Raw genomic sequence first — 16,938 nt, 5'->3', positions numbered from 1 at the left:
TTTAATGTTCTGAGATCTAGTATCGGTCTCAGGCTCTTGTCCTTTTTGGGTATCAGGAAGTACAGTGAGTAAATTCCTGTGTTTAATTGATCTTTTGGTACTAATTCTCTTGCTTCTTTCTGTAGCAATGCCTGAACTTCTAGTCCTAGAAGATCTATATGTTGTTTTGACATATTGTGTGTTTTCGGTGGGACGTTTGAAGGGAATTTGAGAAGTTCTATGCAATAACCATGCTGGATAATTGCTAAGACCCAATTGTCTGTTGTTATTTCCTCCCAATGTGTGTAAAACTTGGTTAGTCACCCCCCCACAGGTGTTATGTGTTGGGGATTTGTGACCTTGAAGTCACTGTTTGTTTTGAGGAGTTTTGGGACTTTGGAACTTTCCTCTGTTTCTTTGAAACTGTCCTCCTCTATATTGTCCCCGAAAACCTCCCCGCTGATACTGGCTCTGGTAAGTGGGCTTTGTTTGTGAGGTTGTGGCTTCTGTGGTTTGCCCTCGAAACCCCCTCGAAATTGTGTTTTTCGAAATGTGCTTCTGCTCTGCGGGGAGTAGAGCGCGCCCATGGCTTTGGCCGTGTCAGTGTCTTTTTTAAGTTTTTCAATTGCAGTGTCCACCTCCGGCCCAAACAACTGCTGTCCGTTGAATGGCATATTCAGCACAGCTTGCTGTATCTCTTGTTTAAATCCTGATGTACCCAGCCATGCATGCCTCCTTATCGTTACTGCTGTGTTGACAGTTCTAGCAGCTGTGTCTGCAGCATCCATTGCTGATCGAATTTGAATATTGGAGATATTTTGTCCCTCTTCTACCACTTGCTGCGCTCTTTTTTGAAACTCCTTTGGCAAGTGTTCAATAAGGTGTTGCATCTCGTCCCAATGGGCCCTATCATATCTGGCTAGCAAAGCTTGCGAATTTGCAATACGCCACTGGTTTGCTGCCTGTGCCGCCACCCTTTGGCTGCTGTGTCGAATTTTCTACTCTCTTTATCTGAAGGTGGCGCGTCTCCTGAAGTATGAGAGTTGGCTCTTTTGCACGCTGCTCCAACTACAACAGAGTCTGGTGATAGCTGTTGTGTGATGTACACTGGGTCTGTTGGTGGCGGTTTATATTTTTTATCTACTCTTGGAGTAATGGCTCTCCCTTTGACAGGCTCTTCAAACACTTGTTTGGAGTGTTTTAGCATTCCGGGCAACATTGGCAGACTTTGATATTGACTGTGCGTAGACGACAGTGTATTAAAAAGGAAGTCATCTTCAATGGGTTCTGAGTGAAGGCTGACATTGTGAAATGCTGCTGTCCTGGATACCACTTGAATGTAGCCTGTACTATCCTCAGGTGGCGAGGGTCTTGCTGGATAGCATTGAGGAATATTGTCTGACACTGGTGCGTCGTAAAGGTCCCATGCGTCATGGTCATCTTGACTCATCCCCGTATGTGTTGGGGATTGCATCATTGGTGGAGTGGCTACCGGTGATAGTTGTGGAGAGTGATGTGGGGATGGTGGTGGTGTTATTTGTTTAGCCACTTTTGCTTGTGGCTGTTTGTCCTTGTCCTTGTCTTGGAAGGCAAGTTTTCGTTTCATTCTGATTGGAGGAAGAGTGCTGATCTTCCCTGTATCTTTCTGAATAAAGAGCCGCCTTTGCGTGCGATCTGGCTCTATTGTCTGTAATTCTTCTTCAAATCTGTGTGTCTTCATTTGAGAGGACAGTCCTTGTTCCTCTGAATAGGAACTAATTTTCGGTTCGGAGGCCGGATGTTTCGGCACCGAAACCTTTTCTGCTGCTTTTTTCGGCTCCGACAAAATCTTTTTGCTTTTCGGCGTAGTGCCCTCTCGGTGCCGACCAATTTCGGTGCCGCTGTCTCGGTGCCGAATCTTTTCGGAGCCACTCTCTCGGGCCCGAGATTGCTGCGTGCCTGTATCTCGACCGGAGTCGGATGACTTCGACACCAGCTCGCCCTTTTTCGGTGCCGATGGACGGTCACCTACTTTTTGGGTTAAGCCATGGCCTGTTGGCGGTGGCATCCCCTGGGCTTTGGCAGTCTTTTCGTCAGTTTTTTGTTTAAACGTCTTACTCACGGTTTTCGGCGTTTCTTCGGGATCGACCTCCTCCGAGTCCGAATCCTGGATGGAGAATGTTTCTTCCTCCTCCTCGAAACACCCTTGTCCTGTCGGCGCCGACACCATTTGCAGTCTTCTTGCTCTTCGGTCCCTGAGTGTCTTCCTCGACCGAAACGCTCGACAGGCCTCACAAGTATCCTCCTTGTGTTCTGGTGACAAACACAAGTTACAGACCAGGTGTTGATCTGTATATGGATACTTGTTATGGCATTTTGGACAGAAGCGGAATGGGGTCCGTTCCATCAGCCTTGAAGAGACACGTGGCTGGGCCGACCAGGCCCCGACGGGAATCGAAAAAAACCCGAAGGGCCACCGGAGCTCTTCTCAATTCGGTGTCGATCTGTTGTAACTAACCCGATACCGAACGCAAACAATACCGACGATTTTTCCGAGATTCTAACTAACTTTCGCACCCGAAACACGGAGCGAAAAGTAACACGTCCGAACCCGATGGCGGAAAAAAAACAATCTAAGATGGAGTCGACGCCCATGCGCAATGGAGTCGAAATGGGAGGAGTCCCTCGGTCTCGTGACTCGAAAAGACTTCTTCGAAGAAAAACAACTTGTAACACTCCGAGCCCAACACCAGATGGCGGGATGTGCACAGCATGTGAATCTGCAGCTACACATGCCATCGAACATGTATTTTCCTGCAGAGCACAATATGAGATCAAGGAGATGTGCCACAGTGCATATGTTTGCTTGTCAATGCCATTGGCTTGTCTGACCAAGAAACAACCAATGCTACATTTCCTTCATATATTATTATATATATATATATGGAAAATGTCACTTACCCAGTGTACATCTGTTCGTGGCATGAGACGCTGCAGATTCACATGCTGTGCATTATCCTGCCATCTAGTGTTGGGCTCGGAGTGTTACAAGTTGTTTTTCTTCGAAGAAGTCTTTTCGAGTCACGAGACCGAGGAACTCCTCCCCTTTCGGCTCCATTGCGCATGGGCGTAGACAACTTAGATTGTTTTTCCCGCAGAGGGTGAGGTAGGAGTTGTGTATATAGTAAAGGTGCCCATGCAATGGAGTGAGTATGTATGTACATAATGTGTGTAAAAAATGATATATATATTTTCAAATGTACAAGTGTTATCAACATATAATATATATATAATTATTATCAACTTAAACGGCTACAGGCTCCCGGGAAGGCAGGAGGGCGCATGTGAATCTGCAGCATCTCATGCCACGAACAGATGTACACTGGGTAAGTGACATTTTCCGTTCGATGGCATGTGTAGCTGTGCTATGCTGTGCATAGACTAGTAAGCCGTTATCTCCCCAAAGCGGTGGTTTAGCCTGTAGGAGTTGAAGTTGTTTGAAATAATGTTCGTAATACTGCCTGTCCTACTGTGGCTTGTTGTGTTAAGACATCCACACAGTAATGTTTCGTGAATGTATGAGGCGTAGACCATGTGGCTGCCTTACAGATTTCTGTCATAGGTATATTTCCTAGAAAGGCCATTGTGGCGCCTTTCTTTTTAGTGGAGTGTGCCTTCGGTGTAATAGGCAGGTCTCTCTTTACTTTAACATAACAGGTTTGACTACATTTAACTATCCATCTGCCAATGCCTTGTTTGGATATTGGATTTCCTGCATGAGGTTTCTGGAAGGCTACAAACAATTGTTTTGTTTTGCGAAATTGTTTTGTTCTATCAATGTAATACATTAGTGCCCTTTTGATGTCTAATGTATGTAATGCCCTTTCGGCTACTGAGTCTGGTTGTGGAAAAAAGACTGGGAGTTCCACAGTTTGATTTAGGTGGAACGGTGATATAACTTTTGGTAAAAATTTGGGATTTGTGCGTAGAACCACTTTATGTTTGTGTATTTGTATAAAGGGTTCTTGTATAGTAAATGCTTGTATTTCACTTACTCTTCTAAGAGATGTGATAGCTATTAGGAAGGCTACTTTCCAGGTTAAGTATTGCATCTCACAAGAGTGCATGGGTTCAAATGGTGGACCCATGAGTCGTGTTAATACAATATTGAGGTTCCATGAGGGAACTGGTGGTGTTCTTGGAGGTATGATTCTCTTTAGACCCTCCATAAATGCTTTTATCACCGGGATTCTAAAGAGTGAAGTTGAATGTGTAATCTGCAGATAGGCAGATATTGCTGTGAGATGTATTTTATTGGACGAAAAAGCTAGCTTTGATTTTTGTAAGTGTAATAAGTAGCTTACAATGTTTTTTGTGGACGCATGTAGTGGTTGAATTTGATTATTATGGCAGTAATAAACAAATCTTTTCCATTTATTTGCGTAACAATGTCTTGTAGTAGGTTTCCTAGCTTGTTTAATGACCTCCATACATTATTGTGTAAGGTCTAAATGCCCAAATTCTAAGACTTCAGGAGCCAAATTGCTAGATTGAGCAATGCTGGATTCGGGTGTCTGATCTGTTGTTTGTGTTGAGTTAACAGATCTGGTCTGATTGGTAGTTTGATATGAGGTACTACTGACAGATCTAGTAGTGTTGTGTACCATGGTTGGCGAGCCCAAGTTGGTGCTACTAGTATTAGTTTGAGTTTGTTTTGACTCAATTTGTTTACTAGATACGGAAGGAGTGGGAGAGGGGGAAAAGCATAAGCAAATATCCCTGACCAACTCATCCATAACGCACTGCCCTTGGAGTGAGGATGTGGGTACCTGGACACGAAGTTTTGGCATTTTGCCTTTTCTTTTGTTGCGAATAGGTCTATTCGTGGTGTTCCACAGTTTTGGAAGTAAGTTTGTAGTATCTGGGGATGAATTTCCCATTCGTGGATTTGTTGGTGATCCCGACTGAGATTGTCGGCTAACTGGTTTTGAATTCCTGGGATGTACTGTGCTATTAGGCGAATGTGAATCGCCCAATGCCAAATCTTTTGGGCTAAGAGACACAGCTGTGATGAGTGTGTCCCTCCCTGTTTGTTTATGTAATACATTGTTGTCTGTTTTGACAAGAATGTGTTTGTGGGCTATTAACGGTTGAAATGCTTTCAATGCTAGAAACACTGCTAGTAGTTCTAGATGATTTATATGAAGCTGGCTTTGTTGTGCGTCCCATTGTCCCTGTATGCTGTGCTGGTTGAGGTGTGCTCCCCACCCTACCATGGAAGCATCTGTTGTGATCACGTATTGAGGCACAGGGTCTTGGAATGGCGGCCCTTGGTTTAAATTGATAGGATTCCACCATTGAAGGGAGGAGTGTGTTTGGCGGTCTATCAACACTAGATCTTGAAGCTGACCCTGTGCTTGTGTCCATTGTGTTGCTAGGCACTGTTGTAAGGGCCGCATGTGTAATCTTGCGTTTGGGACAATGGCTATGCATGAAGACATCATGCCTAGAAGTTTCATCACAAACCTTACTTGATAGTGTTGGTTTGGGTGCATGTTTAGTATTACATTTTGGAATGCTTGTACCCTTTGTGGACTTGGAGTGGCAATCCCTTTTTGTGTGTTGATTGTTGCTCCTAAGTATTGTTGTATTTGACACGGTTGTAAATGTGATTTTTGGTAGTTTATTGAGAACCCTAGCTTGTGAAGGGTTTCTATGACGTATTTTGTGTGTTGAAAACACTGTTGCTGAGTGCTGGTTTTTATTAACCAATCGTCTAGGTAAGGGAATACGTGTATGTGCTGTCTCCTGATATGTGCAGCTACTACTGCAAGGCATTTTGTGAATACTCTTGGTGCTGTTGTTATCCCGAACTGTAACACTTTGAATTGGTAATGTACGCCTTGGATTACAAACCTTAAGTATTTCCTGTGGGAAGGATGTATGGGTATGTGGAAGTAAGCATCCTTGAGATCTAATGTTGACATGTAATCCTGTTGTTTGAGCAGGGGAATCACGTCTTGAAGTGTCACCATGGGAAAGTGATGTGATTTGATGTAAAGATTTAGTGTTCTGATGTCTAAGATGGGTTTCAGTGTTTTGTCCTTTTTTGGTATTAGGAAATACAGGGAGTAAACACCTGTCCCTTTTTGATGGTTGGGTACTAGTTCTATTGCTTCTTTTTGTAACAACGCTTGGACTTCTAGTTGTAACAGATCTAAGTGCTGTTTGGACATGTTGTGTGCTTTTGAAGGCACATTTGGTGGTAATTGTAGGAATTCTATGCAATAACCATGTTGGATTATGGCTAGGACCCATGAGTCCGTAGTTATGTGTTTCCAATTTTGGTAATAATCTGGGAGTCTCCCCCCCTACTGGTGTTATGTGTTGGGGATTTGTGACGTTGGAGTCACTGTTTAGTTTGTGGGGTTTTTGGGCTTTGGAATTTCCCTCTTGTTTTAGGGAACTGTCCACCTCAATATTGTCCCCGAAAGCCTCCTCTTTGGTATTGGCCCTGGTATGTGGGTCTGGCCTGTGAGGTAGAAGGCTCTGTGCTTTGGGCCCGAAATCCCCTCTAAAGTGTGGCTTCCTAAAGGTGCCTCTGCTGTGTGGGGAGTAGAGCGCGCCCATGGCTTTGGCCGTGTCAGTGTCTTTCTTTAGCTTGTCTATAGCTGTATCCACTTCCGGCCCAAACAATTGTTGTCCATTAAAAGGCATATTCAGCACAGCCTGCTGGATCTCTGGCTTAAATCCGGAGGTGCGTAGCCATGCGTGTCTCCGAATGGTGAACGCTGTGTTTACAGTTCTGGCGGCTGTGTCTGCTGAGTCCATAGCCGATCTTATTTGGTTGTTGGAGATACTTTGGCCCTCCTCCACAACCTGTTGGGCACACTTCATAAACTCTATGGGAAGGTGTTCAATGAAATGTTGCATTTCGTCCCAATGTGCCCTGTCGTATCTTGCCAATAATGCCTGCAAATTGGCAATTCGCCATTGATTGGCTGCCTGTGCTGCCACCCTTTTCCCCGCAGCATCGAATTTTCGACTTTGTCTGGTGGTGGTGCATCACCAGAAGTCTGTGAGTTTGCCCTTTTCCGGGCTGCTCCTACTACCACTGAGTCTGGAGTTAGCAGTTGCGTAGTGTACACAGTGTCAGTAGGGGGAGGTTTGTACTTCTTCTCCACCCTAGGTGTGATGGCTCTGCCTTTGACTGGGTCTTGAAACACCTGTTTAGCGTGTTTTAACATTCCTGGTAACATTGGCAAACTTTGGCATTGGCTATGTGTTAATGACAGGGTATTGAATAAGAAGTCATCCTCTATAGGTTCTGAATGCAGCGCTACATTATGAAAGGTAGCTGCCCTGGAAACCACCTGCATGTAAGCAGTACTGTCTTCTGGTGGTGATGGTCTTGCCGGGTAGCAATCCGGACTATTATCAGATACTGGTGCATCGTACAGATCCCATGCATCTGGGTCATCTTGGCTCATCCCTGTGTGCGTTGGTGACTGCATCATTGGGGGCGATGAAATTGGAGACAGTTGTGGTGAGTGCGGTGGCTGTGATGAAAAATGTGGTGGTGTTTCTTCTTTCGCCACCTTTGCTTTTGGCTGCGTTTCCGTTTCATGGAAAGCGAGTTTCCGCTTCATTTTAATTGGGGGAGGAGTTCTTAATTTCCCCGTGTCCTTCTGTATATGGAGCCTCCTCTGTGTATGGTCTGGCTCTTTCATGTCTAGTTCTTGTCCAAACTTGTGGCCTTGTAGTTGTAAGGAAAGGCCTTGTTCTTCCGTATAGGAGCTTTGTTTCAGCTCCGAGGCTGGATGTTTCGGCACCAAAACCTTCTGAGTAGTCTTTTTCAGCTCCGAAGAAACCTTTTTAGCTTTCTGGGTGCCGATCTCTCGGTGCAGAGTTTGGTCTGAGCCGGTATCTCGGTGGCGAGTATATTCTGTGCCGTATCTCGACCGGAGTCAGATGTCTTCGGCTGCTCTGTGCCCTTTTTCGGTGCCAATGCTTGGTCCCCGTGCTTACGGGTAAAGCCATGGCCTGTTGGCAGTGGCGTCCCCTGGGCTTTCATAATTTTCAAGTGAGTTTTGGCCGGGGCTGGTTTACTCACGGTTTGTTGCCTCGCCGGCTGCTCACTCTCGGGCTCGTCCGAATCAAGAATGGAGAATGTCTCCTCTTCTTCGACGTCGGGGTGTCCAGCCGGCGTCGACGCCATTTGAAGCCTTCGAGCTCTCCGGTCCCGTAGCGTCTTCTTCGACCAAAATGCCCGACAAGCCTCGCAGGTACCCTCTTTGTGTTCGGGGGACAAACACAAATTACTGACCAAATGCTGGTCTGTATAAGGATACTTAGCGTGGCATTTGGGGCAGAAGCGAAATGGGGTCCGTTCCATGAGCCTTGAAGACGCACGTGGTCGGGACGACAAGGCCCCGCCGGGGAGTGGAAGCCCCGAAGGGCTGCCGGAGCTCTTCTTTTCTTCGGTGTCGATGTGCTATTACTAACCCGATACCGAACGCAAACAATACGGTCAAATTTTCCGAATGTTAACTAACTTTTCCGAACCGAAACTCGGAGCGAATAGGAACACGTCCGAACCCGATGGCGGAAAGAAAACAATCTAAGATGGAGTCAACGCCCATGCGCAATGGAGCCGAAAGGGGAGGAGTCCCTCGGCCTCGTGACTCGAAAAGACTTCTTCGAAGAAAAACAACTTGTAACACTCCGAGCCCAACACTAGATGGCAGGATAATGCACATCATGTGTATCTGCAGCTACACATGCCAATGAACATATATATATATATATAAAAAACATTTTGACTCCTTATCTATATGAAAGGGCAGCATCCTGCCCTTCAGGGATGCACCATGAGAAAGTAAGTATGAACTGAGATGTTCCAGAAGCCAAAGAAAGGGCTGTTTGTGGAAGCCTGCTACTTGTCTAACTACTGAGGATAGATTTTTCCAGATCTCCTGAGGATACAAGAAGACCTGGAACATGATTTGGTGGAGGAACTGTTAGTGTCGGCCAACCATGATGGCTTTGTGCTTCATCAGGGCAATGGGATAGAAATGGCCTAAGCAAGACAACATGGTAGCACCTTCATGATCTCTGGAATTGATCTCAGGATGAGTGAAGGAGGACTGACCGATTGATATAATAATGGAGCCTTCACATTACATAAAGGCCAGTCAGAGTGATCTAACATCGACTTAAGGCCTACAGTTGAATCATGTCTGGTGGTATCAGTGGTACAGGTTGGAGGTGGGGGAATGGTGCCAGTAGTCAGTCTTTGGGAGTTGAAAAATGGTCAGTGACAGGATAACTTTGGGAGAATTTAGGGAAAATGTATCCTTGGGAGACACCAACATTACTGAGAGAGACTCCTGCATTTTGTGTTTGAGTACTATCTCCTGTTCCTCCAAAAGAGGGTGGCAGTCTCATGTAGTTCTAGCCAAAATGCACCTGAGATAACTGAGGCAACTCCACACAAGAATCCCCTGGCAGAGTAGCTCAGCTGTGGCCCTGTGCATCTCTTTTCAAAGAAAATGGATGGTTTGTCTTAACATAGAGGGAGTGACGCTTCCTATACATCTTGTGCCAAGGTTTTCCCCTTGTTGACCAGGTGATTATCACCCATGTACAGAGCGAGAAGTTGGACTGCAACCAAAGAGGTGAAGAGTAGTAAGGAGATGGACCTACTTGGCCAGGCTGGACCTGCAATGTAAACAGTCCACAAGAGGAGGTGAACTCAGCTCATTACAACCAGAGCAAACTGATACTGGGTCTTTTGGCCTTCAGTCAAATAGAGAGACCTATTCAACCGCTGAGTGCTACAGGTCTCAAAAACCATTTCCAAGAAAGGTGAAAGACTTATTATGAGGCAATGACATTCCTTCCCTAGCCCCACACTCAGAAGTGGAGCTAAGCTTGACTTGACTGTACAATGTAATCTAGAAAGAAGAGGGTTTGGTGAATTTGGAGCCTTTAGTTCCAGGGCACAAATGAATCTTCTTGTATTACTCTAACACAGCATCTCAATAGAGTATTATTCCAAGTTGGTGAAGGGCCTGCGCGCTCTGAGCCCACTAAGCGATGTTAGGGCTTTCTGGATTGCCTGGCTGAGTGGAGAGTAGGTAACCTGGATAGAAGTTTTTAAGAGGAAAAAAAGAAACTTATGACATGCCTTCCTGTGGTAGGAAATTATATATGAAATGTACTTATTGCTTCAACAGCGTGGGTAAGACTTAAGCACACAATCTGATAGAGAAAAACAAAAAGGATGTTGCAAGTGGAAGACTTTAGCTTCTACAGAATGAAAGGGAGCACAGGATGTGCTGCAATGAAAAACCTATAAACGTGGGAGTAAAAATTCATTGAGAAAAGTAACCCAAAAAGAAAGAAAAAGCTTGGCAATCTCTGACAGCAGGCAATGTGTGTTGTTCCATCAATAAAAGAAAATAAGACAGAGGGAGGGGAGCATATACAGGTGCATTGGCGAAATCTTCAAACATGTAGGCATGTGCTATGAGCCCACCTTCAAGAAGGACAAATCCATTGGAATGAAACAGGTTGAGGATTTACAAAAGGAAATATGAAATATGATTTATCATAAAAATCAAGAGCAAACAAAACGTTTCACAGACTATAACTACATGATCACCTGGGAAGAACAATGGAATAAAAAGTGTGCTTCACTCAGTCTTCACCTGGTAAAATAAGTATCATTGTTGGCCATCCAGCAGATCCAGAGAATTTCTTCAACTCGATCCATGAATTCAGACTTTCATGTACAGCAGAATGTTTTGGTCCAAACCCTGCGCTCTGAATCATCCGGACAGGAATCATCAAACGCAGAACATCTTCAGGTTGTGCGGTGCCACATTGTGAGTCGAACTCTATTGAGATCCACCTCACACATTCTGGAAAGGACACCTGAAACAATGGAGGAACATGCTGGGATATATATATATTTTTTTTAACATCATAAATTCTGATCTTTTACTTTAAAGTTCAGAGATTTGTTTGCATAAACCTCTCAGTTCAATAGTCCCAAACAAAATAACAAAAAGTAGTTGCCATTCAGTAATAACAAACGTGTGAGCATTCACATTTAATTTCTGCAATCATCTATTAGGACTGCGTAGTCAACCTGAACAAAAAGTTACAATAAAGAAATAAATTACGTTCTTGATTAAGGGTTGGGTGGTAAGAAAAGTATTTTCTGATTTTTGGAGGAACTGCTTGCTCCAGAGAAGAATTTCCCAGTGGAGTTTCATCCACAAGAGGGAAAACTATAGTGGAGGATTTTGTTTTGAATTGATAGCTTTCTCCAGAAACTGGAGGAATTTTCTTTACCACCAACTCTAAATCAGATGGTGTGACAAATGTTTAGTAGAGTGGTACATCTTCACCTAACGGCAAACAAATGTTTGTGAGTCAATATGTCCAAGTCAAATCTTTTATTGGGATGGAGATGTTATTCCATGTGATGCCTGTACTCCCCTTCCCCCTCTCAAACAATTATATATGGGTTAGGCCCGGGTGGAGTTTGCGGAGTGACCCAAAAACTCTGCAGTGCTATGCGGAGTTCCGCAAGTGGCGGAGTGCATTAGGTTGCATTGTTCGCACTGATTTTTAGCGCCGGGTGTTTGTCCTGCGCTGAAAAATCAGCACAAGCGGCACCGCTTCAGCACAAAAGGGTCCTGCTTCTTTTCTGTTGCTCAAGTAGATTTTCCTCAATGCGAACAGAAGGTTTCTCAACACGAGTGGTAGCAACCATCCACGACCACCGGTGTTAAGAAATCTCACTCGGAGGTGGTCTGGAGTAAGATTTTCCTTGCTTACTTACTTAGCGTTGGTGAGCGCAAATGAGGAAAAAAATTCTGCTATGCGGAGTTTTTCGTAACTCCGCACTCCAAGGGGAGCATGATGTGGGGAAAAACTGTGAGCGGAGTTCACCACCCACCCCTAATATAGATGAAAAATCAACTTTGTGGATACATGCCCTTTTGTTTCCACATATAATCATTATTATTGATATGTGTTACTCTGCCAACAGCAGTTCCCTACACCAATGATTTAAGACTGCCGGAAAAGTGACAGTTGAGTGTTATCAGAAAGCTGATAGTGGACTGAGGCATTTCAATGGGAAAGTTCACCATTTAAACTAAGAATGTCCCAGAAAACTTTCTGTGGTGTGTTGCATTTGTAAGATGTGCCTGTCAGGCAGCAAGGAGTAGGAACAGAGCAGGCAATGTGAAAGAAAGCTTGGAGGACAGAATAGTTGGAACACAAAGAAGTCTCTTAAGTATATAGTTTAATACACACAAGTTAAAATAAAACAACATCAATAAATAAAACACCATTTGCAGTCTTCTTGCTCTTTGGTCCCTGAGTGTCTTCCTCGACCGAAACGCTCGACAGGCCTCACAAGTATCCTCCCTGTGTTCCGGTGACAAACACAAGTTACAGACCAGGTGTTGATCTGTATATGGATACTTGCTATGGCATTTTGGACAGAAGCGGAATGGGGTCCGTTCCATCAGCCTTGAAGAGACACGTGGCCGGGCCGACCAGGCCCCGACGGGAATCGAAAAACTCCGAAGGGCCACCGGAGCTCTTCTCAATTCGGTGTCGATCTGTTGTAACTAACCTGATACCGAATGCAAACAATACCGACGATTTTTCCGAGATTCTAACTAACTTTCCGACCCGAAACACGGAGCGAAAAGGAACACGTCCGAACCCGATGGCGGAAAAAAAAACAATCTAAGATGGAGTCGACGCCCATGCGCAATGGAGTCGAAATGGGAGGAGTCCCTCGGTCTCATGACTCGAAAAGACTTCTTAGAAGAAAAACAACTTGTAACACTCCGAGCCCAACACCAGATGGCGGGATGTGCACAGCATGTGTATCTGCAGCTACACATGCCATCGAACATAAAGTTAAATTGCATAAGGGGGTTTTTGCTTACGTATGCTGTAAAAAAAAAAGAATAAAAAAAAATCAATGCCAAAATCAAGAGTGCTTTTAATTACAAGGGAAATGGCATTTTCATTGACTGATGGGTTTGTGCAAATATAACAGATAGCAAAGGTGAGTGAATTATTAACTGCATGAACTGATTACCAAATTAATATGTGAATGGATCTAAAAAAAAGGATGGATGAAAAGGAAAAATGATGAGTAAATTCATGGATGGATTAATTGGACTTATATAAATATTAGCATATGGTCCAAGCCATGTCTAGTGATCAATAGTGTATGTGAATAGATGCTCACAATGTGGAAATAAATACTGTAATGGTGCAAGGGGCAGTATTCTGTCAGTATCACAATGATCTGAATTTCTGGAACAGCATTATGCCAGGGGTGGGCAAAAACATGCCATGTGTGACCAGAAATGCACTGGATTATCACAGTTTTTCATTAACCTCTTCAGGCCATCTTACACTCCCATTAGACATCATTCCTGTGACTTGAAAGCTCTTTACATTAATTTCTAATGAATACAAAGAGCAGACAAAAACCTCATACAAGCTAATTAATGTATGTTTAGCATGACCTATTTTATGTGTTTTTTCTTATGTAAGCCTTGCCATCCAGTACTCGAACGGCTGACACTTCTGTCAACTTAATTTATCCCTCCACTAAGAATAGCTTCCACTCAATGGATCAATCTCATTATGCACTTCTTGACAACTGTCCCACTATAGGAGAGTGCACATAAAACTTATAGCCCTTGTTTCTGTCCTCTTAAAGACTCCTCTCCACAAAGGATGAATTAGAGTACAAAACAGTGGAACAATTTTCTTTTAAGTACTGTACATATGGGCATTTGCCTGCAGGCCATCCAGTTAGCTAAGATCCCACCTTTTTGTTTAATGGGAATTGTTATATAGTGTGTACAATGTGTAAATAACCTGAGACCAATTTACAGAGTAGGACATCAACAGCAGTCTTGTTGCAGTACAGCTTCAAAGAACTGATACTCATTGATGCTGGCAAAGTCAAAAGAACTATTCTGGGTGTCAACAAGGTTATCTGATATATAAAAGATAACCAGTCTCTATAGAACATCATGGTAAAAAGACAAATTACCTTATAAAAGCTGCCAAAATGGAGAAGTACACTGAAAAAGGGAAGGATTTAAGTAAAAGCCCTGCAGCACACCACAAGACAAAGGAATATGTTACTTACCCTGTAAGCATCTGTTTGTGGCATGTAGTGCTGTAGATTTACATGCTCTGCATACTCCTGCCATCTAGTGTTTGGTCCGGATGTGTGCAGGTTGTTTTTCTTCAAAGAAATTCTTTCGAGTCACGAGGTAGAGTGACAACTCCTTCCTGGTGATCTGCACATGGGCATCAACTCCATTGTTAAACTTTTTCCCACAGGAGGGTGAGAATGGAGTATAGAGTAAGTTTAAGTTATGAGATTTGCATGTGAGAAAGTAGAACAATATGCAACTGCCACAGGTGTCCAGGGAGGAGGGTGGGCTGCACGCGAATCTACTGCACTACATGCCTCGAACAGATGCTTAAAGAGTAAGTAACATATTCTATTTGAAGCATTTGTGGCTGTAGATAAATATGTTCCGCATAGCCTGCAAACAGTCTTCCTCAGAAGACCTGTCGGTGTTGCAGTAGTTTGAAAAAGAGCTTGTAGCACTGCCTAACTTACATTGGTTTGTTAGCGTGCTAAAACATCCACACAATGTTTGGTGAAGGTGTGGACCATATAGCTGCTTTACATGGCAGCAATGGGAATGTTTCCTAGAAAAGCCATAGATGCTGCCTGTTTTCGAGTAGCATGTGCTCTGGGAGGAGTCAGTCAAGGTCTTTTGGCTTTGGCATAACAAGTTTGAATTCATTTTACTACCCATCTGGCTATGCTTGATTTGGATATATGGTTGCCATATGGAGATGAAAAAGCAACAAAAGGTTATTTCCTTTTTCTGAAACATAGAACATACAAGGCTCTTTTAACATTGAATGTATGAGGACCTTTTTACACAACAGAATCTGGTTGCGGGAAACAAAAGTGGCAACTCAAAATTAAGAAACCCCTTTAGGGAGAGATTTAGGGTTGGTGCGGAGAGCAAACCTCTCTCTATGTAGCAGGAAAAAAGGTTCTTCCACTGTTAAAGTATAGAGCACACCAACGCAACTAAAATGCCATCTTCCAGGAAAGGTACTGAAGAGGGAATGAGTGTAGGGGTTCTTATGGGGGGCCCATGAGTCTTGTGAGAATGACACTGAAGTTCCAGGAAAGTACAGGTGGGACCCATGGAGGAATAACTCTTGAGCCCTTTCATGAAGGCTTTAATCACTTAGACCCTGAAAAAAGAAAGGTGTTGCCTATTTTGCAGATAGGCAACCACTGCAGCAAGATATAATCTTACAGATGTGAAGACTAACTCTGCCTTTTGTAAGTGAAGATGGTAGCAGACAATGTCTTGTACAGTGGCTATAAAAGAGTCAATTTGTTTTCACAAAATGTTTCTACTTTGCCACATAGCAATCTCTTGTGGTAGGGCTATGAGTTTCTTTAAGAACTTTCTAGTGCCAAATTAAGGTAACCAGATTCTATGACCTCAGGAGTCAAATTGCTAGGTTGAGAGTTTTGGGATCTGTGTGCCGGATTTCACCATGGTTCTGAGTGAGAAGGTGCGGTCTGCTGGGGAGCTTCTCATGGGCAACTATGGCACAATCCAGTAGTGCTTCACACCTCCCCCCATGCAGGAACTGTAATACCTAGCAGTGAGCCTCAAATGCTCAGGCTTCGTGTTACAATGCCCCAGGGCACTCCAGGTAGTGGAGATGCCCAGCCACCGGACAAAGCCCCACTTTTGGAAGCAAGACAAGAGGGATAATTAAGAGAAACAAGGAGGAGTCACCACCTCAGCCAGGACCACCCCTAAGGTGTCCAGAGCTGAAGTTACCCCGTTCTTGCAGAATCATCCATCTTGGTTTGGAAGATCGGGGACAATAGGGATAGGAATATGCCCCCCTTTCCAAAGGGAGTGGGCACCAGGAGGGTGTAGCCAACCTCAGCGACAGTAGCCACTGGCTACTGCCCTCTAACCTTAAAAACACCCCTAAATCTTGTATTTAAGGGCTCCCTGAACCCAGAGAGTCAGATTCCTGACAACCTCACAAGAAGCAGCACTGCTTAGCTGAAACCCCAGCAGAGAAGTAAAGGAGACAACAACTGACTTGGCCCCAGCCCTACCGGCCTGTCTCCTGCTTCAAAGAACCTGCAGAAGAAAGGTGACGCGTCCTGCAGGTCCAGAGGCCTCTGGAAAACCTCCAGAGAACTGCCTGCATCACAGAGGATCAAAAACGCCCGTGGACAGCAGCCCTGCCCAAAGAAGCAAAGAAGAAACCTCTTCTAAAGGACTCCCACCTCACTCCAGAAGCGTGAGTCTTAACCACTCTGCACCCGATGCCCATGTCCCGAGTCCAGGTGGCCCAACCGACCAGAAAGGACCCCCAGGTGATGGCAACCAAGTACCCACCCTGGGTTGACCCCTCCACGACGACACCTGCAGAGGGAATCCCGAGGACCCCACTGACGCGACAGCCCTGGACAAACATAACCGACATCAGAGGACCCACTGCACCCGCATCCCCTAGGCCTTGGAGAAATCGACACCCAGTGAAACGACGATCAACAGGCGGCGCTCTTCCCTGTCCAACCTGTGGTGTGCCTGAGACAACCCTGCCGGAGGTCACCTGACCCCCGGGGTCCCATCAGAGTCTGATTGGAAACCCACTGCCCTGTTTTCAACCTGCACGCGGCCGCCCCAGTGCTGCTGAGGGTGTGGGATTGGTGCCTACTTGGGTCCCCTCCAGTGCTCCTCTAATCCCCCCTGGTCTGCCCTCTGAGCTGCGGGTACTTTGCTGCTGGCAGACCAAATTCCGATTACCCCGTCTCCATTGGTGCCCAAGTTAAAACTGCTCAACTTTGAC

At 44.8% G+C, this 16,938-nt stretch overlaps 1 protein-coding gene across 17 annotated transcripts in view; it reads right to left on the bottom strand.

The window, feature by feature from the left end:
- MYCBP2 (MYC binding protein 2) overlaps positions 1–16,938 on the bottom strand; it is a 1,769,078-nt gene that overhangs the window by 918,984 nt on the left and 833,156 nt on the right. For all 17 annotated transcript variants that reach the window (XM_069205243.1, XM_069205245.1, XM_069205247.1 and 14 more), the window contains one exon: positions 10,671–10,896. In XM_069205243.1, coding sequence (XP_069061344.1) covers positions 10,671–10,896 — 226 coding nt within the window. The remainder of the gene's footprint in view (positions 1–10,670; positions 10,897–16,938) is intronic.

This window comes from Pleurodeles waltl, chromosome 8 (genome assembly GCF_031143425.1).
Source record: "Pleurodeles waltl isolate 20211129_DDA chromosome 8, aPleWal1.hap1.20221129, whole genome shotgun sequence".
Lineage (NCBI taxonomy): Eukaryota > Metazoa > Chordata > Amphibia > Caudata > Salamandridae > Pleurodeles > Pleurodeles waltl.
The sequence above is the reverse complement of the archived record's forward strand: the minus strand, read 5'-3'. Positions and strand labels throughout refer to the sequence as shown.